Source organism: Bombus affinis, chromosome 2, assembly GCF_024516045.1.
Source record: "Bombus affinis isolate iyBomAffi1 chromosome 2, iyBomAffi1.2, whole genome shotgun sequence".
In the NCBI taxonomy this organism is placed as follows: Eukaryota; Metazoa; Arthropoda; class Insecta; order Hymenoptera; family Apidae; genus Bombus; species Bombus affinis.
Window position 1 is genome coordinate 14,375,689 of NC_066345.1, and position 27,359 is coordinate 14,403,047.

At 36.7% G+C, this 27,359-nt stretch overlaps 1 protein-coding gene and 1 long non-coding RNA gene across 9 annotated transcripts in view; one reads left to right on the forward strand and one right to left on the reverse strand.

Moving 5' to 3' along the window:
* LOC126926503 (matrix metalloproteinase-14) overlaps positions 1-26,190 on the reverse strand; it is a 40,310-nt gene extending 14,120 nt beyond the window's left edge. For 2 of the 4 annotated variants that reach the window (XM_050742798.1, XM_050742807.1), the window contains exons 1-2: positions 25,260-26,190; positions 5,780-5,903 (exon numbers count right to left, since the gene is read on the reverse strand). In XM_050742798.1, coding sequence (XP_050598755.1) covers positions 5,780-5,903; positions 25,260-25,388 — 253 coding nt within the window. In that variant the 5' untranslated portion in view covers positions 25,389-26,190. The remainder of the gene's footprint in view (positions 1-5,779; positions 5,904-25,259) is intronic. The other 2 variants (XM_050742816.1, XM_050742825.1) reach the window with 1 other exon arrangement.
* The window catches only part of LOC126926745 (uncharacterized), a 71,313-nt gene that overhangs the window by 9,810 nt on the left and 34,144 nt on the right, over positions 1-27,359 (forward strand). For 3 of the 5 annotated variants that reach the window (XR_007714842.1, XR_007714839.1, XR_007714838.1), the window contains one exon: positions 8,284-8,420. This is a non-coding gene — a long non-coding RNA (uncharacterized LOC126926745). Of the gene's footprint in view, positions 1-3,528; positions 3,650-8,283; positions 8,421-9,220; positions 9,560-27,359 lie in introns of those variants that run through there. The other 2 variants (XR_007714844.1, XR_007714845.1) reach the window with 2 other exon arrangements.

Here is a 27,359-nt window from a genome sequence, read left to right on the forward strand (position 1 = left end):
TTTATATTTATCACATAAATGGAGAACATGTTACAATCCTAATATCTCTATAAACGTATCAGTCTTTTTAGAATTTTGCGAAGCACGAACCATCAAAAATCAAACGTTTCATACGGCAGAATTTAATACAACAGGGACTATATCGAATTCGAGTAGTTAATATTCCTGACTTTAATCATGTTTAACAGATTACTTGTTTAATCAGGTTTGAAAACGCGATTCGATCAAGTGTGCGACGAGCTCTAGCTATCTCGTGTCACGTGTAAACAAGTCTCTACTTTGCATTGGGCACGCGACTGCAGGTTCTATGTACGTTTATTAATACTTCTCTGCGTAGAAATCGTGGTGTGTTAACTGGAAGATCCTGCAAATCGATGTGAATACAGTTACTAATGATCAAGTTGTTTATTTTGGTGTAAACGTGTCGAAGGAAGATCGAATATGTATCATTGGAACATTCTCCTTATTTCATCCAATATACTCTTCATTTCTTTTTGTTCTCAGTTCGGAGTCCTGCTTCTGATGATTTGATAAGATTGGATTACTTTGTTCGCTCCATTATAAAATTATACAAATATTTACAAGATTTTTGTAATAAATATATTGCAATTTCTCTGTAAATTTTCTAATTCGTTCCACGCTTTGTCAATACCATTATCATTCATTAGAATAAGAATGAAATTAGTACAAATAATTCACTCAGATTTGAAGAAGATAGAATAGAATTTATATTATGTTAATAAAAATTACAACAATCTAAAATTTATTTCCAAATATATCGTCCCATAAATCTTAAAATATTGATTGAGATAACCGACGACGAGAGAAAGATCGATTAAACAAGACAAATTGCTTTCGTCAAACACATCTCCAATTATCAAAAAGCAACAAAAGTCGCGTTTCTAAAATTTTCTCTTTTCTTCGCGACGTTTCGGTCTAATCGTTAATGGAGAGTACGTTTCTTTCCTGAGTCGTGCAAGAACACGAAAACACGCGATTACGTCGAACGCAAATCGATTTCACGCGAATTTTCTCGCTTCTATTGGACAACTTCTTACGAAATGTACTTAGCACTCGCTTCTTCCTTCTTCTAACGTATTTGTTACGTGTGCAGGACTTAATTTGCCGCGACTAATAAAAGGACAAGGCTGGCAATATCCAGCGAATATTTAGTAAGTAGGAAGTTCTGGATTCGTTGAACGCGTGCCAGAAGACCGCTGTCAATAAACACTGTTTCATCCCGCATAATACTCCCATTGGTAGCGTACAATTTAACAGTTAGATCATTCTTCCGTTCACCTTCGTGTTTTACTTTGTATTCGTCGAATGGATTTTTCAATGCTTGCTTTGTTAAAAGCGACCATTTCATTTTTTCCTATTTCCCAAGATATTCTCCTTTAATGAGAAAAAATTCATTTTAGAATTTTATTCGATTTAATTTCCTATTAAGAGTCAAATCATACGTGTAATTGCAAATGCGAGGAAAATGCAATAAAAGATGGTGAAAATTAATTAGTACGTTCTTTTTGTTCTTTTTCTTTTTTTCATTTGATTGAATTTCATTTGGAAATTCATTCCGATTTATTATCGACAGCTCATTCATATTTTACCTGCGCTATTTTTATTATCTCTTAACGTGTTTCTTTATGTAAACGCCAACGATTAGTTCGTCGATGTTGACGTTATAAAATCACGATTTTCTAGTTACATGTACGATTTCTTTTTAAATCTCGCTTTTTCTTGTTCCTGTTTCACAATAGAAATTTCTGCCGTTCTTATTGTCCAATCTAATTCATACGATTCGTTTTAAATCGAATCGATGCAATATCGCGGGTATTTGAGCTAAGTGAAATCCTTTCTCTGTGAAATATGACGTGACTTTTACCTGGATTTCGTAATAATCGATGAATTCGGTCACTTTTGCGTCACAAATTGCTCGTTCTGGTCAGAGATTCCATTATCTGATAAAAACTTTAGCAATCCTTGCTTGGGCAATTCGTCGAAAGAAATGTTTTCCGTCTTTTCTGTCGCAGGAAATCATTTGAAAAACGTATTTACATTGCGATCGTGATTATAAAATCTTTTGTTGTTGCGATATAATGTTAAATTAGCTGCAACTTCAAATATTTCACAGCACTCTGCTTTTATCTTTAGTGTCTCATTGTTCTGTGTCCGTTTTAATTACATTCATTATTTTAATTGCACTTGATTCAAGAATTTTAACGATGTCTAACAACACATCATGTAATAGTTAATATTATAGGCTACTTCAGAATGTAATCAGTTTACGTGCGTGTTGGTCGTAAAAAACGAAACACGATGACTGGTGTTTGAAAGGCATGCGCGTATTTATAAAAGGTGTTAATCAGAAGAATGTTTTTAAGTCAATTGTAATCGTAACGATCGTAAGCGTAGCTGATTTTTATGCAAAGCTGTAAATTGTCTTTTATACAACGTGGTAAATGTAGCAGGATAACGTTGCCTTGAATTTTATTTGATCGAGAAGTAACCCAATTTTGTTAGAAAAAATATATCGATATACGATAGACTCGATAGAAGAGATACTACTTTTTTAATGATCGAGAGACAGACATTGTTATCAAATAGTAATTTCTTTCGGTATAATATCATACCAGATATTATGTATTAAAATCATTAAATTTGATCCAACAAAAATCGATTCAAATCAGAGAACGGAGTCTAATTTCGAAGAATTAAAATCGCGATTATTGACTTCTAATCGTAATTAATATGAGAAAAAGGCCGGATGACATGGTCGCAGTCACATCATGTGAGTCACTTTTTAAGCGCCATTAATGAATCTGTTGCATTTCTCCGAACTCTGAGTCACACCGTTCAGCATCATCATCGATTATCCACAAGGAATCATCCCGTGACTTTACAACGCAAACTACTTACTTCCGATTCCTATACGAGCTTTTACAAAATTTTAAAAAATATATTTTTACAGTTATTGCGCGTATAATCGATTGATGTAAAAGAAGGATTTTCATCCTGTCAAGAAAGAAGAAATACAATTGTAATATAATGAAATTTCACTTGGAATATACACATGTCCTGTCCCAATTATTAAAATCGCTCTGTACAATGTAACTTCCTTGTCAGTCGAATATTTATCCTAGTCGCAATAATCAGCTATCACAAAATTCTTGTCCTATCAGTCTCTAGAAATCATCTATCTCAGATAACGATTTATCAGCGACGCACTCTCGCTTTTCTCGCGTTTACCCAGGCCAGCCATTGAAATTTTACCGGAAGCATTAATTTGTTTTCCTCGTCGTCGCGTTATTTGCCGACCAACGTTCTGTTAAGGCTCGAGCCTTGACAGTGATTGGTTCGAATTCGTTCGTTTTAATAGCCGGTGTCCGTTGAATGATTCTCATCGTCCACGCATATTGTCTGATGTTTATTCGTTCATTTTTTTATAATTTCTGCTACGGCAGCGGTTTCTTTTTTTTTCTTTTTTTATTTTTTCGCTCTTTTACCAACATCGATTTATGTCCGCAGGCTCGAATCGCGTGTTTTCAGAGAAGACGGATCGGCCAAAGTGGCGTCTGGTCTCTCAAGGTCTAGAAACGCTGAAAAATCCGCTCTTTATTCGGAGCCGGTCGAACAAGTACGTGGATATGTAAGTGTACATTTTGTCCGCTTGTTGCGAACCGAGAATGAATCGAGACGATTCTTAGAATGACAGGATGTTTCTTACCATTGGGCTAAACCATAATTTAAAGATAATAGGAGATAGAGCAGCGCTTTATTAGAGAAGATTAAGTGCTTTCGAATAATGTATCACGCAAGGTTTGATGAGAATTGACATTAATTTTGTTAAAAACACCTTTATGTTTTTAGCAATTGTAGAAAGATTGTATTTTTGTATTTTTGGCACGTTCATATAGAATGATAAAGTTTGATAATAAAATTAAATTAAATGGCGAATTATAGAATTAAATATAGAAAAATATTTTAGATTTAAATTGTTATGGTATTGTATTTGCAAAATTTTCTGCACTATGTGGATACCATTTGAAAATACTTTGTGTTCCAGTTTTCAGTGTATATAGGCTAATATGTGGGTAAATTGGCGTATTATCTTTTTACGAAATTATCATAATTTCAATGCTAGCTGTAGATTGCTGTACGTAGCCAATATACATGCTTTTGTGTATTTTTAAGGCAGTCTGTCATCTCTTTAAGATACGTAACTTCGTGGCTGTAATATGTACTTGCAAGTACATTGTATTTATATTATTTTTTGACTCTTTATAACAGAAAATATAATAAGTATAATTTTTAAGATACGGTAACGTATTTACAATTAGATCGATTAAAAATGTGGCTGCGATTGAACAAATAATACTAATCGACAACCATAGCTAATCAGTTATACTTTTTGTTTACTTTCTTTCAGTTTCATTCTTGTCTCATAAGATCAGTCAGATTTTTTTCAAAGTTAAACCACGATTATAATATACAAGAAAATTATGATATGAAACGTACAAAATATGCGATTTTTTATTAATTTTTAATACACGTTTGTTACCCGAATATTTCAAAGATTAATACAGTCACACGCACCTGCATTTTATTATCTGTACGAAGCCATGCCACTTTCTTGTGACGTCGCTTCTTATCTGCGGTCTTAATTACTCCACGGCTGATAATTGAAAGTATTTTTACTATTCAGCTCGCGGTAGAATAATAATTATTCGCGCGAACAAGCATGACGCGCGTGTCTTTTGACGTATAGGAAACTACTTTTTGGATCGAACTGTGAAATAATACATGGCGAGGCACACATCATTCGCATCTATTTCATTGCTTCTATCTAGCCAATTTACAGCTTGCTGCGAGGTTTTCTCTGAGTCAGAGCAAACAGTATAGTAATGTCAGAGGGACACCGAACAGATACCATCCACCGGCATGATTCATTCATTCGCGACAACTATTAAACTCAATTACGGTTTTAATATAGTACGATCGCAAGGACGTTTGTAAAAATTAATTGATAAGACTAAGACTGTTGCATTCGTACGATTAGAGTAGATCATTCGAGGTGTTTGGATAGAAGAAAGAAGCGCGTAGTGGAGTTTTGTCAGAATTTTGGCATACTCTGAATTTATCTCGAATTATTTGTAGACTTTTCGCTTGGAATAGTTTGGCATTATTTTCTTCTTTTATTTCATTGGAATTTTTCTTGAATTATTTAATCGGAATATTCTCGTCCCTATTATTTCCGTATAAGCTGTATCGAATTATTTTTGGATTGTTTGTTGCATTAATTTTGAATTATTCTTGAACTTTTCTGTCGGAATATTTTTGCATTCGTTCTTTAACATTCTGTTGGGATATTTATTCGATTATTCTTGTATTATTTCTTTCTGCAGTTTCATTGAATTATTTTTAGAATAGTTTACCGCAGCGTTCTTTCATTATATTCCTCCTATTCCACTGAAATATCCTTGGCTCATTCTATTTGACTATTCTTACACTTTTCTGCTATTCCATTGAATTATTTTTAGACTATTAGTCCGCTGTAGTCTTACATTAGTTTCCTATTATTCGCATTATTATCGCACTATTATTTTTAAATGGCTTCCTCGTTATTATACGACGGTCTGATGTCTTTCGTAAATTTTGACTGGACGTACCAGTAATTCTTACTGAGACTTTTCTCTAAGAGCAAAGGTATCTATCTTTCCTTGATATTTTGTTACTACGTTAATAAATACCTTATAAAAAATCGGAATACGAGACTCACCTGTAATATTTAATCCAGCAAAAGCTTGAAATTCCGAGATCGCTTTCGAGAGTGTATCCTGAGATATAATTCCACCACTTGTTGGATTGATAGGTTGTAAGTAGCCAAATTGAGACAGGTAGTTCTGCAACAGGTAAATAGATTCCATTCAATGGGCTTTCTTAAATAACGATTGCACATTCGTTTCATTGATATATGAAATTATAATTTTCGTTTTATATTACTGTTAATTCAAAAATTAAAGGATAATTTGATATTTCCACAATTATGCTGAAATTGGTGTTTCATATGTAGCTTTTTAATAGAGTAAAAATTATATGAAATAATAAGGCGATTCTTATTATCTCGTTTGATGGCCGGGCCGCTATATTTCGCACGTTGAAAAAATATAAATGGGACAGATGGTGATGTCGAGGGGATTGACCTGGCTGGTGATTCCATAGCGGCATGATACAGTTATCTAGCCACGATGAATAAAAGGAATTAATATTCCGGCGAATAAAACGCCGCGCGTGTAAGCACGCGTTTCCGTTTTCTTTATCTCCTATTCCTGACTGAATCATCGCTAATTTTCTGGACGTAAAATTGTCTCTTATTCTTGACTGAATCGCAGCAAATTTTCGTCAATCACTGATGCATAAGATCTGTTATCTTACGATTTCATTGACGATGAAGTTGCTCGTTGATTCTCACAACGAACGGATTTGTTGACTAAGAAATTGAGAATAAAATTCTGTAACATTTATCGTACATCGAGTAAAAGATAGAGAAACAAAAATGGATAGGTACTATCATTGGTTGTTATTCAGTATTTTATTTTTTGGAGTGTCCCTTGAAAGATGTTGGTCGAACGTTTTATAATTCTCGTCTCACCTAATAATATCCTGTAATTCATTTCCAATTTCTTTCGTGATCGACAAATCAGAGAAATACTTTTAGGAATGTCCTAAAAGTATTAAAAGCATGGTCCAAAAGTACATATATTTTGTACTTTGATATATTGTAGTAAGACAGCGATAAAAGGAACAAACCTGTAATTCGATTTGTAAGAAGTAGTAAGAAATATAATCTACGTTAGCGGATAAACGTCTTTACCAAGTAGTAATTATCTTTTAATAAGCAAAAACTACAGTGATTCAAGAAATTGCAAGCTACCGTATCGTTAAGAAGAAACTTTGTTCGCCTGGCATCAATTATCGAGAAATTCATTGTAAATAAATCTCTATCTACAACATCGGCATCTAATTTATTTATTAGGTACATACTATTTTACTTTTTCATTAAAATACACATCTTACCGAGAAGTATAGTATATTAGGATCGCTATCGTATCATTTAGCTCATCACAGAACCATAAATCGTTAAGTGACAATCATTACATGTAACATTCTAATGTCTGAAACATTTTAATAGTACAATTACGTGATAAATGCGGTATCGGTTGAAGTGGTTTTTAGAACCGCTCTGTGGTCCTTTTCATTGTTAGCGAAATGACACGCCAATAAATCGTGAAACGAGCATTAAATCGTAACCGTAGCCTCGGCTAGCTCCTCGTAAACGCAAAGTTATGCCGTGACTCACAATACGGTAACGGATAAAAGAGATATTCATTCGAATAATCGATGTGCACAGTCTGATCCAGAGAGAATTCTTGCTGCACTCGAACCTCCGTTGAGGATTCAGAATATGTACAGTTTGCATAAAAGGCGATGATTCATCGTCTAAACGAAATAACCTGCTTGTCTTTTTTAAATTCCAACTCGAGGATTTCGTTATTAATCCTTAATTAGAAATCTTTAGCAGGCAACCATACTTTCGAAAAGTAATTTTGGAAGAGAACTAACATTTTCCAAACCTTTTTTAATTCATTCTTATTAATTAATTAATTAATTTTAATTAATTACATTTAATTGTATATACGCGTGTGGTTTTTTAGCTTTTTGTAAATTCGTTTAATAAGCAAGAACTATAACTGGATAATATCGCATTGAAATATTGTGTCAAAATATCAGATTCGAACGATTCGTTCATCTATGACTCGTACCTGTATATCGTAGTTAGGATAGAGTTGATCGAGTAGTTCTTCGAATGGCTACAAAAATTTAATGTAAAATTTGTATTATAAGGCTGGATTATTCCATCCTTCGAGTATTATTTTTAACCTAATGCATTCCACCCTAAATACGTAGGATTCGAGCAGGATTCTGCGAAACACGCGCTTCAAGTGTATCTCGAGCTCCAGAGGATGCTTATGTTAATCAATTCTGCTCGTATAGATTTAGGTTTGATATAACTTACGTACATGAGATCGACGAAAATAAACATCGCGATTTGCATAGAGAAAAACGTATGTCTTATATATAATCGCTCTTCTACCAGATCAATGATATTATTATATCCTATAATTCATTATATCAACATGAAATGTCAGGGTGATCGATCAATAAATCCATTCACTCAAAAGACAAACAAGGGAACTCACTCGATAATCTCCATTGTTACAGTTTGGACATCCAAGAGGCAGGAGACGCCTATGGGGAAAAGACTCAACACTAGTCATCAAAAATTCTATCGCGGTGACTATCAAAATACTTCCACAGGATAAACTTGTTTTCTCATAACGAAAACCCACGACGACGAGGTAAATTCCATGGCTATAAAGATTACCACCGCTCGTTTCCATTCAGTGTCAATGATTCAAACCTGGATCACGCTTCCGCGTCTTACGAATCGCGTAATAAACTCGACGCGAGCTGGTTCCAGGAACGGTGTGATTTTTATGAATGAACGTAAGCGGAGTAAGCGTAGTTGCGAGAGCGTGTGTGTCACGCGTGAATGGGCCACTCCTTCCGACGCCCTCGTAACACAATCGTATAGTATAGACACCTCTGATCAGAAGTATTCGAACACAACTATCTACGTACTGTACATGATTTTTGCCTTTAAACGTACACGCGATATTATTTATGTAAATATCGTAGTTGCAAAGTTAATGACGCGGGGAAATGTTTAACGTAAAATAATAAGACGTTCGATTCGACGAGGGAAATTAAATAAATGTGTTAGAAAAACATACGTACGTTCTTTTATAAAAAATACAAAAGGTCGGTCGGTTTTCAACTTTGAAAAATGTTTAAATTAAAGTTGAAATATTTACATATGGAAATATCGAACTTCGTCACGACAAATCCTCTCTTAGTTTCAATGATTGGCGGTAGCACGTTAAGTAGGCGAAAGATCACGTGGAAGATAAACTAACGAGCAAGAATTGTACTTATTGACTTTTGAATATCTTTCTGCGAGTATCTGAATATCTTTGAACGGTAGTGTTCTTGTTGTAGACGCGTGTACGTGCCGAGAAGCTACCAATTCTGAATCATTCACGTCTCCCTTTTCCTCTTCCTTTTTCTTTGCGGATTTTGATCGTGACTCGAACACCAGGTAAAATCGTCGGTGGAATTCAAGGATTTGTATCGTCATTGAAGCGGCAAGTAATATTGCGTGGGCAGTGATAAAGACGATCGGTCTGGCGAATGATCGCGAACCCAGACACGTGTACGAATCAACGTGATCTAATTGATCTCGCGGAAGTTTAACATCGTGTCTCATGCCCGAACATCGGTTTTCTTAATGATGAAGACTCGTCGTTTTGTCCATTCATTAACGTACGTCTGACGTACTTAGATTGAAAACGCTTTTTGTAATTAACTGGAATATAATTGACTTTTTGTGAAGGAACTTGTAAGTAGAATGATCGTATATATTAAATTACATATTCCAGCAGAGAAAATTATAATCATGATCGAATAAATTACAACTAGACGTACACATGTTTTTCAGGTTGAAAATCTACCTCAACGAACAGCAGAATATCTTGTATAAGAAAATGATTTTCTACAGATTTTTACGGGTTTGTAATATAATTTTGTATTCTTCTATTGGTCTTTGTTGCTATTAGAGTTTGAGTTCGAAGCTTCTTAAATTAATAATTGTTTTCTCCAACAATACAAGTAGGCAGAGATACCAGAAAAAATGATTTATATTTCGAGATGTGTTGAAGTATTTGAAAATCCTTTTGATATGGAATATTTGAAAACTCCAGTTTTAAGTTGAGCTACTCAAGAGCAATTAATCACTGTTTGTTGCATTCGACATCACAGATAATATAGACATTTATTATCGATGAAACATCCTATATAATAATAATAATTTTGCACAAGATAAAGATAAATTGACCACAATGTCCCTTTCTGTTTTATGACGAACAAATTCTTCAAGGCAACGTGACGAATCGTGGGCGTGTTTAATCGCATTAGTACTCAAGCATTCTATTGTATCACCATAATTCTTCAATATCTCTTACGTACAAGATACGACGTTACTTTAACTCATACGTAAATTAGCAACTTTAAAAATCGTACTAAAAATATTACATTTTTATGTCTTTCAAGGACACACACACACACACAGACAATAACGTATTACAATTAACAATTTTTTCATAACAATTTCCTGTTCCTTTCACAAAGCATAACATCATTTAATTTACAACACTGAAACAACTCGTAAATAAACGTACCATGGCTTATCGCTCGCACCTCCGGCGACGAAAAGACACGAATTAGTTGCGAAGAAGATCGTAGATTAACGAAAAAAAAAAAAAAAAGATATACCGAAGACATTGTGGCGTAAATCACGATGACAGCATTGCAATTACATGTCACGTGCGATCATGTCCACGTGAAGCAAAATCGAAGGAAAAGAACGCGATTGCGCGATCTTCATGGTCGAAACGAGGAAGACAAGGAAGATTAAACGTTGTCTAGTTGCTCGAGAACATTTTTTCCGTCTCACGTAGCTCGTTTCTAAGAATCTCTTCTTACTATTAGAGTCATTTGCTTCCTCTTGGTGTCGAGAGGGTGGAATGCTTTAGGCACGAGCAAAGATCGGGACGGAAGGAGGTTTCATAGTATTCAGCAGCTGTAGAAGTTCGATCGATGCCTATTCGTCAAGGCTATGGGGTCTCATTGAAAAATAAACCTTCACAGAATTTTTCTAACGCGCTAATTTTGATGAAATATTCTTCTCCTTCTTTAAGATTGAAAGTGCAAAGGAGAGAGAGAGAGAGAGAGAGAGAGAGAGAGAGAGAGAGAGAGAGAGAGAGAGAGAGAGAGAGAGAGAGAGAGAGAAGAGGAAAATAGAGTTTTATAAGAAACACTATTATCAATCTTCAATGCTTTTAAAAGTTTTCACTAGAACGGAAGGAAACTGAAAGTAGTTATGACTTCAGAAAAATCATTAATAAGAAGGTCACTGTGGTGATCAATTCTCAGGTGTGAAATTAAATTTAATTTCCAACAATTTCTTATAAACGACACGTCATTTAGTATTTTGATAAAATATGAATTATTAATCCATGATAGTTTACTTCTAATTGTTTCAAGGTAGTTACAGTAATTGTAATTACTTCAACGTATTTGCACTGTATTTTCACCGTAGTAGTTAAGGATTGAACTTAATTTTACAGAAGTTAATTTCATACTTCTTCGAACTTATAAACAATACAAATTGCATAATATGTCTTTAAAAACGAACTTGCAGCTGCTTATCAAACACGTTACATAAAATAAGCAATGGTTTGAAATAACGTGAATTGTTAAGCTGTGATATCTCCTTTTGGGATTTATTTCTATTTGACAATTTTTTGCTCGAGGAAAGCTTCGACAATTGCCGATTATAAGCCACGTGGAACGTAATCGTGACATTTTCCTCTGAGTTGATAGGCGATCCTTGCAAATCTGCAAATCAATAATCGTCGCCGTTGACGTAATTACCTGTGGCCGGCTATTCGGTCGAAGCACGAGACGTTTTATGCCCCAGCTACCTTGAGAAACGCGCAGAAAACACGATAATACAATTTCAAATTACAGACCATGCTGTTCTTAGTTTAACGAACAGCCTTGGGAATTTTTGACGTCGTCGATTTCGCTGCTTTTAGCTTCTTGTTCTTTCAATACTTTCTCGTAAATTCAATATGCGATAATAGCAGCAATAAAAATGAATAAAACATGAAAACTATATGTCCATATATATTGTATATATTGTGTGAAATAAATGAAAGCCATTGTTCTATAAAAATTGTACAAAACGAGAATTATAATGTCGTATATGTGTGTTACTATCACTAAAGATAGTTGTTATTACTTCGTTTAACATTCTACAGGTGCGTAACCCTGTCTGGTACACAACATTCCCATGGAAATTCGTTCTATTGAAAATAATATCGTTTACGTTCGTTTCGCCTCTCGGTTCTTAACTTAATTCTCAATTCGAGTAAACAAATTTTCTCGACTCAGTCCCACCTACTCCCAAAACAAGATAAAAGGAACAAGTCCAACGCTTACTCCACATAAACCCAAACACACAAGATGATCGTCATATCTCGTTCACTTGTCAAAAAGTTGACATTTTGATTGGTAAAGTTATCAGGTCTGACGTGTGCCCCGTTTCCATGACCCAATTTCAAACTGGCGTGGATTTCGTGCCTCCACCACGACTCTTGTAATAATCGCTGTTTTCTCTTTCGTAATGATTCCATATCTATCCCGTCTATCTACCTTTAACATCGTCGTTATGCACGTGTCGCGGACGTAACGCATGGTAATAACGTCGCGCGAAATGGCGATAAGGAACAGGTAGGACGATCGATTTTACCAGGCTGGACACATTCGGTTGAAATTTGTTGCCGGATGGGAGAGATCGATTTTTAAAGCGGAATTCCTGCGTAGGCAACTCGCTTGATAAATTTAACGACGGGGCTGCCTAGGAACGAACTGGGTAACTGGGTCGACCGATGTATCAACCACGCCGACCTTTCGGATCAGAAGATAGACGCTAGACAAGCGTCTGAAAGGCCAAACGTGAATGTAAATCCGTGATTCTTGATCGTGAAAAACCCTGACTTTTAAGCATCTCCCCTAAAATCCTTCACGAAACGGATAGTAATCCAAGCAGAAAGGCGTAGATATTGCCGTGGATAGTGATTTTATCTTCTATATCCTTTCCATTCTTTTTAGCTGTCTTTCCTTTGAGCGCTCAACGGTTGGATAGATTCATCGAAGATTTCATTTTAGTAGAAGACGTCATCATGTCATCATATCAAGATAATTAACCAGTTAGCTGTTTTGGACGAGTATACTCGTCATCGCTTACGTTTTGCGATACATTTTAGATACACGTTTTTCAAAGAAGTCGCCGCAACTAACTGGTTAAGGGAATTTTGTGTTAGACGTTAAAGTAGACTGATAAAGGTCTGTGTTTTTACACGATGGCGCTTAAGGAAGGAAGTACATATTGCCGCGAACATTCGACTAATCCGCACAGTGATTACGAAAGGGAAGTCCAAGAACGTGCTTAATATTTTTCTAGTCGCGTTTAGTAATCTTCCTAATCGGTGTGCGCTTCTATATTATTACGCTATAAGCTTAAAATTACAAAAAAGGAAAATTACCAAGAAGCTATATATTTAAAAAGATTTTAGGGACGGCTAAGGATACTGGTAAAAATTCTATTTTAACGAAAGTTTTATTTCGATGTTAAACTAGCAAATGATTCGGTGATTTACGATGACAGAAATGCACGCTCAATTGCCGACGTAATTTCGCTTCTAACGCGATCTTTTGCAGAATCGAGGCCACGAGGCAGTGAAATGCCTCTTGATAGTTACGTTTGTCTACACGCGGCACCCTATCGTCGCTTCTTATCGCTGATAACAAGTTTCGTAAGGTGTGTGTGTGTGTGTTTCCAGTGAAAAGTAACATAATGCGCGCCACGATGGAAAAGAGCCAAAGCGAACGACGGAGACGCTTTTCGTGATTTTGCAGGTGTTATATACATATTTGTCCCGTGACGATTATGTGTAGCGTTTCATACAGAGGATGATTCACGATTTTAAAGAGCGCCGGATGCATGATTTTTCAAAATCTCGTACCATAGTTACGTGGAATTTGTTGAGATTTATTAGATGCTTTATGGACGTATTATAATCTTTACAAGCGTTCTACGCTTTAAATGCAAAAAAATCTTCCTTTTACGTATCTTTATGTATTTTCTGAACGCGTTTGAACGTTTCTTTTTTCGATTTTCTGGGTCTTCTCGTTAAGTTAGTCTCGTTAAGCAAATGCATTATATAAGGATTATGTGGAGAAGGTTTATTATCTTGCGATTAAAAGGATGTACTTTATGTTGAAAAGGAACACGTGTTTTTAGTACCTGTTGGTATAAAAGACGTAACGATGCCTATGATCTAACGACTTAATTTGTTTCTCTTGCATAGGGTAAAGTAGGGCAAAAGACAGTAAAGTAGAGTAAAATGATTCTGAGAATGATTTAGAATCGTCTTTTTTCTTTTTTCTTTAAAGAAACATTCTTTCGATTTGCAAGAAGAAAATTAGTTTCGTCGAACTTCATCCTTGTTTATTAAGAACAAATAATCTAAAAGTAGTGATCGTATATCGCGTTAAGAGCAAGATACGTAACTGAAGGTAACTAGGACATCGGTTTGTTTGAACTTGTCGTAGCAATATTCTATCGTGTACAATGTGATTTCGTCGCTAAAAAGTTCAACGTACATGAGCTTCGATTATTTCTCTAACTTTATAACGAAACATACTGTTTCTCTCTCTTTCTCTCTCTCCTTATATCGTTCTTTATATCGCTTGAAATATTCCCAGTTATGTGACTTATAAAGATTGATACGTATTATTTACAGTGCGTGTTCATTATTAGATTGATTTATCGACGTGCTCGTTACTTTTTCATTTCCCTTAGATGAATGGCTCGGTTAATGACATTGTTGCTGATTAACGCCTGTACATGGGAAAGAACAGATACGGGACTTTCCCTGATTTTCAGTTGGCGAGCGATCGATAGTATAAAAATCGAAGCATTCGAAGGTGTACGCAACACCTGCAAAACTATGTCGTTCTGTTATCGATCACGAAATAATCGAATTGCTTTTTATCTATTTTTCTGCCAATTTTTGAGCAAAACTATATCAACGATTCGCTGTATCTTCAAACTATCAAATCTTAGATCTTCAGCTTCTACGTAGAATATACCGTACTTCAACGTTTATCGTCGATTCCCGAAAAGAAGAGCGAACAAAGTTTTTGAATGATTTCCTATCTGCTTCGTTTTCGAGCTACGAAATCATCACCGTAGAGTGCAATAATATGTAAATGGAAAATAAATTCGTAAACCTGACAACAACAGAAACAAAAATAGATTCCGAGTTATTTTCTTCTTTATAGCTACACATAATTTTACATAAAATATACAGAGTAGTTGGTCGGGCAACCGTATTTAGCCAAAAACATTCAACGATTCGTTGAATTCCACATATCTGTCGTGACATACGAAATTCCCTCTTTCTCTTCCTTTTTCGAGTCCTTTTCCGAGAACAACGTCGCGTTTAACGGTGCAGCGAAGGCTCACGAAGGATCTGTTACTCGAGAAAAGACGAAGAAGTGCACAAGAGGTATCGAATAGCGACCCCGACCTTGAAGAGGTCTTTGTCAACGCAAACGGCATCAGTATTCAACGCCTTCGCATCTTCTGCTAGCCGCTCCTTGAATACAAAACCGATCTTCGATCGTCCAAACGTGGATCTTTATACTACAGAGCAATATATTTTCGTGTTAGTACTCTCGCGATTGCCTTTGTACTAACGTTTTTTTCCTTTATCACGACATCAACAATCGATGGATCTTTTATGCCATGTAATTCCGCCCAGTGATTCGTACGATTCATGTTTCAGACGTCTACTTTAATTCACTATACTTGATTCTCATTAGAATCGGCTAGCATTGTTCGAGATGAAGGTAGAAGAAAAATAGAAGTGGGTCGAGCTTAACGAAAGATTGGCTTCCGAATTTCTTTCTAAAACTGCAAGTTTATCAGTCATAAAGTTTAATCTTCTGATATAATCAATCGTTTAAGGATTCGTTGATCTACGCTCGGATTTTATTTAAACAGCATTCTTTTATCAGCGATACGAAACTAAGATTTTCCATCGAATTATGACGTATCATCGTCAGATAGTATCTCGCGTTATTGTAAACATCGTCACGTTGCCAGTGTGAGAAAAAGGCTAATTCGAACGATCGCGTTGTACCGCAGTGCGTAAGTGTATTTTTATGCGATATATTTTTGTTCATTTTATTTTATTTGTTCGTCATATTTTTTTTTCAACACAACTGTTAGTACGAATGATTTGACTCAACTCTCAACTGATATCGTCAGGTAATTTATAATAATTTGGATTCAGTTAGCGGAAATTGTACTACTATATAGGTTGCTGTTACTAGTTGAATAATTTATGTAGAGTTAGGATACTCCGAAGTTAACTGAAACTTAAATTTAAACGATACTTCGTACGTACAAGAATCTTCGCCAATATTGAGTTCAAAAAGGCGTGGCAAACAAAATTATAGCAGCGAAGATGTCGCTTGGTGTGTTCGTATCAAAGAGATTGGAATTGAAACGACATCGAGTCCTCCTTCGACATTGGCTTCTCACAAATTTTTGTACCTTCTTTCTTTTTCGATAAAAACCGCTGAAATCATCGAACATGCACAGTGCACAGGTGTTTGACCCTAACTGACCTTACTCGACCCAGGCAGGTGGCAGGTCAGGTAAGAGGTCAATTTAAAATCTTGCGTGCACCTGTTCGTGGAATAGTTTCGAGATAACAGATTTAGGAATAACCTCGAGGCAACCTGACGTTCGTTTTTCTTAATTCGCCGCCGTACACAATTGAAATGTATCGCATGGAAGATTGTTAAGAATCGAACAACGGCCACCGTGTGATTTTACGAGGTCATTTTGCGCGTTTTCTTATTAGAATTCAGAATCGTTGGCGCGATAAAAACGCGCGCTTCGCCGAAATTAGTTATGCTGAACGGTAGTGGAAGTTTTCGGTTCGTCCCGTTCCGCAAAGTATGACTGCTGTTAACCGTTACTATTTATCTTGCGAGATACGATACTCGGAATTTTAACGCGACTATTACATTTTCGTGTGTTCTTGAAAGATTATGACGCGACTGGCAATTAGGAAAGTGTAATTTCTTAAATTAGACGATACCGAGATCCAAAAGATGTTGACATTAGTAGATCTATATTTTGTAGAATTTAGATTTCCAAGGAATCTAGTTTCCAAGTATTTGCAAGAAAGATAATCGCGTTTGATTGTTAGCTTAATCCATTCCAACCATGAGATTTCATTTAGGATCGTTAATTTGTTCTCCGTTTATAAACGACGTGATAGAAAATTCCGTATGCCGTCGTATCGTAGTAAGTCGTGATCGTTCGGAACGTTTTAACCCGAAATATCCGTTTCCAATAATTTTTCAATTTTATCGTCGATCGAGAGCCAAGAAACGACTAATGTAACGCAATCGGGACAGTCGTGTCTCGTTACGATGATAATGTAAGATTTCAAAATGCTTCTTACGTGAATTTCTTCACACACAATAAACGTGTTTTGTGATAAGCGTTCGAGCGCTTTCTTCAGACATTGCATGCATAACTCCGCGGTTGCAGTTGAACGCGCAGATACCGCGACATTTCTTCCTCTTTTCTCCGTCAATATTGTTTGTATTTGAAAAGCATGGAGGTTGCTGACCTATGAACCGCGTTACGATACGAATGCCGTGTAGCAATCGGTGTTCTTCGTCCAGTGAAAAAAAAAAAAAAAAGGAAAAAATAGAGATCCGATAAAGCAACGTGAGTCACCGGTGTCGGTTTACAAAAAATCGCTGATTCAACCACTCCGGAAGTGTCGGTTGCTCGTATCACAAAGGAAACCGATCCAAACGCGTATCGAACCTTTATTTTCTTCTTGTTTCGTGAATTGCACGCGTATCGACGTACACCAATGTCAAGAGATGTAAATGTGGGTTGTCGAGGATGAGTCGGTGACATCATCGATGATATATCAGGTGAAATCATCGAAGATGTATCAGGTGAAATCGGATCAACATAAGGAACAGGGGATAATTAAACGTTTGTCAAAGCAAAGTCCTTCCTCTGATGGAGAATGCTTTTGCATCGATCATATGCGTTCTTTGTTCCGTGTCGCGATTAAATGGGAATGTTTTACTTTTGTGGAAGTTATAGTTACATTTAGAGCAGCTAAATGGTTTTCTTATGTAAATAGCGTGATCTTGTAAAGAGAAGTTAATTTATTCTACGTTTATGATCTATGCATGTAGGAGAGGCTTGGAGGAAAGATGATGTAAGTAATTAAGTCTTGCAAGATCTATAATTAGAGTAATCGATGCTGTATGTATTTTTCAAGTTCGCTATGGTGGTCAATTGCGTAACACACGTCTCACGTGTCACGTTGCGAAAGGTTACACGCATCTGTGAGAAAATCGCTGAGGTAGCTCCATTCAGAAATCGGATACTTGGTTTTGTCACGTGGATTCGTAGTTTAGAATTGTACAGAGCACGAGCATAGGTACGCATATTTTTAAGCGCGTACAGAGTGTGTACAGTGGCCGTAAATAAGATAACTAGAGAAATTGGTGGCAAGTTGTGGAATGCCGTCAGTCAAGAGTCAATAAAGCACGCAATTGATAACATTTTTCTTTTATAGTTGGCTTATTTATTTTCCAACGAAGAGCTTTTTTGTCAGGTTCCATATATATTTCGTTCTAATAAGTTTCAAACTTTTGCAATCGTATGGAAGTACTAGGAAGTTTAAAAGATAATTTATAATAAAAATATTAAATAATATTGAAACGCTATAATAAATACAATGGCCTGTCGATACCTTTTGTAGCCACTGTATGTAACTATGTTCTTTTCCTTCTCCACATAAACGAAATATCTCAAGTCTTAACTCATCTCTGTCGAATTCACGTTTGCTCGTGTTTGCTCACGTTGTTCGGTGCAATAGCCGCATTGGACATTTCTCTGACTGTGAGACGGTTTTGCGCAACGATGCGATTACAGTTCTGTATCTAATTAGTCGTTCGAGGCACGTCTGGTAATGATGAAGCGCGATTAGTAATTGTAATAAACCGTTGTCAGGAGCGGTGCTATCTTTGCATTGCATCGGCAATCATCTTCCGCGAAGCCTGATAAGACACGGAAGGCACTTTCGAACGAGCGACAGTCAGCCTCGCGTTGCCGATTTAGTCGATGCGTTTCTTGACATTCAACAACTCCAATCGATTAGTTTTATTAACGTCAATGTCGATTTTCATCGATTCATATTTCCTTGTATTGGGTTGGCAACTAAGTGATTGCGGATTTTGTCATTAGGTGGTACTGACAAAATCCGCAATCACTTAGTTGCCAACCCAATAGTTACATCGTCCGCAGACAAATTGTTTCTTCTTGCGAGAAATAAAGTTTCGCGCTTGAATTTCCTTCCTTTGAACGAAGCAAATAGTTTCGTATAAATCGTTTCAATTATTTCGGTGAATCTTCCTATCGTTAAAACCTTTTACAGAAGACCTTCGGGCTTCATTGAATTTAAAGAATATAACGTGACGATCGTATTCACGATGAAGAAATAATCTATTTTCAATTTGTAATGCTACTTCTATTATTCAAATCATCTCATAAATCATCCTTTGTTTTACTCACGATATCACCTCGTGCGTTAAACGGTATTCAAGATCGGACGAGCGATGAATTCGTAATTGCAATATACATTTCTATTTCTTTTTATCGACGCGATTGGAGACCAGATAAAACGGTATCACTTTGATTACTCATGGAAATACATCTTCCTTCGACTTTCTGAACAATCGATCTCTGAACTGTTCAATTTTACCAATGAAAGTAGAATCCCGATGAGACGTTAATTGGTATGCGTGGGTGTATTAGAAGAATATGATTAGGATTCAGGAGGCAAATTTTGAATTAAGCTCTTTCCTCTTCCTATTAGAGTGCATTTAAACAAAAGCGCTTAACTTCTAAAGTTGGAGAAGCATTCTTATAATCGATTTACATCCACGTTACAAATATCGAAGAATTTTAAAGATCTCTCTGAGAATAGATCTACTTGATTAATTTTCTCCGATACAAAATCTTCTCCAAGTTCTATACGCTTCGTTTTCACAAAATTGTCGTCCTCCATCGTGAGAATCAGCTTCGCGTCGAGTTCTTCCCTTCCCAAAGTACAAAATAAATTTAAATCGATTTCATTTGTTCCGATCGGAACTCCTTTGCACTTTCGCGGAATTTGATCTTTGATCACGTATCGTAAAGTGGAGGAGTTTAACGAAAGCACGACTGTACAGCCGCCTGTGACTAGACGAGTAGTCAAACCGTTCATCTAAATTTCCATTCACGAATATTTTTAAAGGCGTCGCTAATTGAGGTAATCGATTCGATTAAATCTCATCCTGGGGAAGAACACGCGTCTCATTCGAAAGACAGATGAAAAGAGAGAGTTGGATGCCATATGCACCAGACGGTAGAGATACGTAAAAGAGCGAACGATCGCTGGATCGAGCGGCGATGAGAATATCTATACGACGATGATTAATATTCTGATGACGGACTGATCGTGTCTCGACTGCGGATCGGCCACAACGAAGGCCAACGATTCGCTATCCTAAGTCGCGTGTATTTCCGTGTCGAGGCACATACATTATTTACCATTTCCTAGTATGATCCGTCAGCGAGAGAAAGAGACTCGAGAGAGAACCGATCACTTGGCACCTTGCCAAGTACCAAACCAAGTTTTTTCCCTTGGCCATCATCCCTTTCGGAAGAAGAAAGAAAAGACAAAGACCCTTGTTTCACACGGTTTATGTTCCTTCGGAAAGATTGTTGTGTTTTCACGAAGATAATTGAAATATGTTCGAATATGTGCTATAATAGCGTAACTAACTGGTTCTAGAATCTCATTCGTTACAATATCTTTTTATTTCAAGCAAAGTAATATAAAATTAATTAGTTGAATTTTCATACGCGTTAAATCACGAACGATTTTTCTTCGATCGAAAGTATGAGGAATCTGAGGCGAGACGTATTCTTTTTTTTTTAAATGTTCCGCATAATTAATATGTATTTTGCATCGCGTGTATGAATCCATAAATTCGCACAAAGTCGCTTGAAACAAAGTCGCATATGCCATTAATCACGAATATCACTAGTTTTTGATGCGGAGGTCTTTCGCGTGGTTAAAATGTTTTGTTGTATCTAATATTGGATGGCCGGAATCGAATTGCGCCTTTGTCTTTTTCAATTGCTGACTTGGCACGGGAATCTTGCCAAGTCATACATAGATCATTATCTTTGTACAGGGCGACTTTGTTTGCTCCAGGATTTGCCAATGATCACGGTTTCTGTATTGTGTTAATCTTTCGCGCCTAACGATATTATTTATTCGTACAGAGAAAAGTTGTATGAGATGTTAACTTAATTAAATATTACGGAAATGACGTCCGTATAAAATGAAATATTATTAATTAAACGAAATAATATAAAATTTATGATATGTGAATACGCGAGATAGAGTGAGATATTAATATTATAATACTTAAAGAAGCTCATTACCAAAGTATTTAAATTATTCCACCTTTTACCATCTCGTAATTCGTGATAATAATTTCATAATTGTTACACAAATCCTATTACACGGCCTCATTCACCCAGCCTCATAATTCTTCAGAAAAGGAAATTAATGACCACCATTTGCTTCATCATGGAGAATGATGAACGACTATTTTTCCTCTCGATAATTAAGTCATTACGGATTACGATGCCGCGTTTGAAACGCGTGTAAGGGTGTACCTCGTCTCTAAAATTCTCTGCTACAACACATGGGCGTTTAGAGTGAAACGGTGCTTTGTCATGCTGGTGCTTGTTTGACTTGGCTCATTGCCAAGAACATAAATTCGTGTCAATTATAGGCAAGATCGTAGTGCAAAGTATTATATCCCATGTGTCGAGTGATGTATCACGACTACATCGTTCTACTAGACAGCTATAATAATTATCGAATAAATTAGCGTAGGGCAATAGCATTTCTTCCTGGACAATCGATCATGTTTATCGTGTCGGTACGGTTTGAACACGCGGCAGGAAACTTGTTCTTTTAATCGAGACGATTTTATGATTCTTATATCGTATTGAACTATTGAATGAACTATGAATGATTAAAATCAGCTGTGTGCTTTAAAGCTAAATGAAGCGTGCACATGAAATTATAGAAAATGAATAAGCGTCTGATATTTTTTTGACAAATTGAGAAACGATCAAATAATTCCAAATGTACTTGAAAATATCCACTATCCTCCTTTGAAAGTACGTTATATACTAAAATAGAAAAGAACTTAGAAAAGAGGGATAAATGTTAAATATCTTTCGAACCATTAAAAAATATGCCAAATAATCCCGATAGTTCAATTGGAAAGATTCGTTGAAATTATCTTCCTCTAGGAATTAATTTAGGCAAAAGAGATCCCCTCGATAAATTTTCTGGAGTCACGTAAATATATCTGAATAAGGATATAAGAGAAGCCAAGGAATAAGTATAAGTACGCTGCGATATGTCTGATCGAAGTAAGTACGATTCTACTGCCTACGTTCCTGACTCTTACTACTTGCAACAACCGTTTAGCCTAGTTTTCACTCGCGACGCTGTTACTCGAGTGCAAGCAGAACTTGGTATTTGACATTATCGTTTCGATCGAGACATCGACAAAGCTTTACTCCTATTCGTTTTTCGACGGAATCGAATCAACAATCGTAAAACCGATATACATAATAAAGTCACGCGATAACGTTCTTTTCTATCGATCGTAAAGAACATAAAATTTATTTACACGCGATTACAGTTAATAAGCAGTAACACCTATTTAATATTTATTTAATTTTTCACGTAGAAATGTTTCTTTACCAACGTATGACAATAAAAATTGAGGACAGAATTTAACTGTACCGATATGTTCAATAACGTTATACTAACATTGTGAAACAGAACAAATAAACATTTCTGAATAATTATCGAGTTTTATTTGCAAACAAGTGTCCAGACACTTGTCAAAACGAAATCCCCTTCTGGTTTACGGATACACGCGTCGATTAACGCCGAACAAAGAGTCGATGGAACGTAATCGCAATCAAGGGTGTGAGATCGGTCTGGTTGCTCACGTGTCGCGAACCTTGAAGATAAAGCGGCCCATCGTTTGTATTTACCGGGACAGATAATTACGTCGTTATCGCGTACCGTGATTGCTTAAGAGGCTCGCGCGAAATCACCTCTTTACAGCCGCGATTTCAATGACCGTCGTTCGGCCAAGGTGCCATTATCAGACTTATCCGAGGCGATCTCTGCTATTCGGTTCAATTATGGCCCGAAACGCGAAGTTAAATAGGAAGAAACGTTCGTTAGGAAACTGAACGATTGGCATTGTTAGGAATTGTGAAATTTCCCATTGAAACGCGTATAATACTACCGTAGGCTTGTAGCCGATGCTGTTCAATGAATCGAAGGTCAGGAGCGAGTCATCGCGCGTAGCTGAACTTTGTCAGCGAATGTAGCCAAGTGACGTCACACTGTCCGACCTTATGTCATTATGTTCGCAAACCGGTCTCAATTTTTTTTCCTGCTTTATACGCCGCATACCTTTCAGAATACCACGAATAGACGAAATTACTTATGCGACATTCCTATCGTTTTATACTATCATTGTCCTCTATCTGATGAAGTTCTATCTTCGCAGTTATCGTCGATAAACTCGCGCGATTGGTAATTGTTATCGCTGGGATTCGATCTTAATAGAACAAACATTTGTGCAAGAGTTTAAGCGAGCATTATTAAAAATAAGAGAATAATTGTTGATCATTTTTGGAGAAGATATTCGTATCGATGATATCGGTGACAGATAAAGGAAGGTAAAGGTCAACAGTAATATCTCAAGTAATATTGGGATAGAGTTTGTTCTTAATAATAGATATTTAAGAGAAGTTTTTTTTTACTAATAACGTCGATAAGGTAATATAATATGATAAAATAGAATCGAAATGAATAATCAGTAACAGCAATAACGCAAAGTTGATGCAACATTTGACGATAATAAGAAAGGTTTAAGCGACATTTGTTACTAATGACACGAATAAGATAATATTAATATAAACGGTGTTAGTATGATACAATCAAATGAAAATCAATACTAATAATGCGAGTAATATGAAGTTGGAATTTATTTAATTTAACATTAACTTATAATATTCAAACGATAACTTTTACCAACGACTAATATGAAGCTAATACCGACGATACAAACAGAATAAAATTCGATATTAACATCGTTAAATGAATTATTTTCAAAACGAAGTTAAACACTAATAATAACGATAATTTACAATCCATCTAATGGAAAGAAACGTCGTAAGAAAGATAGAAATCAGTAACAAAGTACTGTCCTTCGATTTTGATTACTAGTAAAATGTAGGAAAGATTGTTTCATAGATCGAGCTGGTGTCATACTCGCGATATGCCTGGTGTTCATCGTAATCCGTATATCAGTGCCATAGAGATAAACGTTTCCTCTGGAATGTTATTCGCGTTGTCAAAAGAAAACGTGTACGCGACCATTACTCATTCACGTATGACACACACATATAGCACGCGCGCGACAGATTTCGCGCGAATCAATTTTCCCGTACGATTAACCGTTTCTATGCAGGTATTTCCCTCTGTACAGTCTCCGGCCGTTGGAACTTGTTGCGTTCGTTCGAAACGTTTCATTTTCCAGGAAGAACCATGAAAATACTTCCGACCGCACGGTGCACACCACACGAGAGGCGAATGATTGCACAACGTAATTTTACTCATCGATGTCCATTGTTGTCCGTTTCGATTCAATTCGTTGGAGCTTTTTACGATACTCGCGTAAATGCTAGATTTTGGTGTAGATTATTATAACGCTCCATTATTTATGACAGTCTACACTGACAGATTTTTGTCCAATTATTATTGAAATTTATAGAAATAAAATTGACTATTTTGAAAATTGATCGATTCGAATGAGAAATGAAAATCGTGCTATTTCACTGTGCTACTTTTTTTTATCGAATAATACTACGTTTCAGGTGATTAATTTTTTCTCAGATGGTTGCTAATGTTTTTTAAGATTCATAGATATATTTCGATCGAACAACGTTTTTCGATCGATTACTAGCGTTCTGACAGAATACCAGGTGTGCTTGACTAATTATTGATACTCAAATATGTCTATCATTCTTTCTGACTTCTGTCGTACTTCACAGTATCTTTTCGAAAGAGTTGGCGTTATCGGAATCGCAATTAGCCTACTTAGCATAGGGATAAACGGATATTGGGACTACAAAATGAAATTGACATTGCGATCGACAAAATACACTTGTCAGGTTTCTCTACAAAGTATTTTCCAATGATCGAAATTGAAAAAGATTATGCTCGAACGCTTACCATAGCTGCAGTCTGCGATACAGTCGACTTCTGTTCCTCGGTTTTAACGTGCGAAACGGCGAATAGAGTCGCCAAAAGGACACTTCCGACACACCTTTCCCATCCGAACATACGATTCCACCTGGCCATTCTGTTGCTTCGTCCAGTAACTTGCAAACTTTGAGAATTCCTCTGTCAAAATCTCTTCAGGCGCCAGGCGATCACCGTGAATCTCACAAAGTCCAAGATAAATGTCCCTTCACCCCGGTGTCACTGACTACACGCACGCGTTCGTTGGTCGTCTATGCCTCAGCTGATCGCAAGATGACGCGACCAATGATCCACGTGTCTTTTCGATCCTTCAAAATCTCCGATCTTCCTCTTCGAACTATCGTTCTCCTTCCCAAAAACAATTCCAGCTTCGCTCGATTGCCACTCGGTTGCCCGTGACGAGCGTGAATCTTATCGAAAATGGGTTGTCCTGGCGGGAAAACGTGCAGGATCGAGTTATTCCAGGTTGGAACGACTCGCCAGCAGGGTCAGTCTAAAACGTCGTTGCCACGACACTATCGATCTCGTGTGTTTCCCAAGCAGGTAGCTCGCCGGATACTCTTTACGAAGTCTCGCGAGTTTTCGTAGAGGCACGCACCTCGTCGAACGTGGTCGAGCAACGTCTCCTCGGTTTCTCGCGTCTGTCGCGTTGATCCGGGACCTATGATCATCGACGATCGACTGCAAGTTCTCGTTCGAGCTGTACTTCTTCTTGTACGCGTATCGGTGACGAGATTGATATCGAGGAAGAGGAGAAAATCTTTTTGAAAAATCACCAAGGACCGCACGCAAGAACGAAGAAGAACGAAAAGAGAAGAAGAGGCACGGAGAAAGGACGCGACCGTACGGGGAACTGGTACCGAAGTCTACCGCCACTCTGAATTACAATCAGTCTGCCACTGACTTTTATTGAGGCCTCCCACCACGCGGCTCGTGACTACCACCATCAACGCCAGCGGCAGCGTACAATGCTACGCGAGTGTGCTTTGCCTCTTGGTTCACTGTCAATCGACGTATCGCGCTCCTCCTGTCCTGCATTTCAGCTGTGCATTAGATTCGCCTGATTTTCGGTACAGTTCATTCTTCGTTCATTGTCGATCGACGTATCGCGCTCTTTTTGTCGTAGACTCAGCAGCTGTGCTTTGATTTTGAATATATTTGACTCTCGGTTTATTCGACGTATCGTGCTCCGTTTCTTTCGTTGATTGCTTTTTACTACGCTGCAAGAAGTATTCGAATGTTATCGTATTTATTATAAATTTCTATATTATAGATTTATGCATGTTATAGATCTCCTATCATTTTTAGTGGCATTTTCGTACGAGTACAGGATTCGATGCATATCAAATTTGAGAAAGAACGCATCGTTGTAATATATGCACGTACTAAAATACTCTTTGTAGCCTTTTGTAGCTGTATGTATTTGCCTCCTGATTCGCTATCAGTCCACGTATCGTTCTTGTTTTGTCTTGGATTGAACTGTGCATTGGTTTGGCTTGGTTTTCAATATACATATTTCGCGTTGCCACTGCACGTATTGTTCTTTCTTTCGCTGATTCGCTCGCATTAGCTCGATTTTTAGCACATTTCTCGTGGCAATATAGTAATAACGAGATAGGGAGAAAAAAAGGGTTGATAAAAGAATAGGTTTACTGGATGATAGGAGAAACGATAGGTGTTGTAGCATGGTTGGAAACATCTGTGTAATGGGCACGCATGATCGGCGTTTACAGGAATAGAGGAGTGGCTAGGAAATATCCTACGATCGAAACTGATTGAAATCAAACCGCGATGACGAGTTTACGTTGGGTCAGGGTTCAACGTGGGATTTTACACGCCTGGGATTGACGATGGTTTGAGTGTTTGAATCGATTACCAGTTTTTATTAAATTTTTATCGATATCACAATTAAGCGTTTTGCTAGAAAAAGCGGACATTTCTAAGGATTATTATTAAATATCGCCATGTACGATAATTTACCATTAGTATTTCAAAAATTATAAAGATGGTACCTTCTAATTTTGATATAATAATTCCAATTAATGTTATGTTTATTGTTTACTATGTATA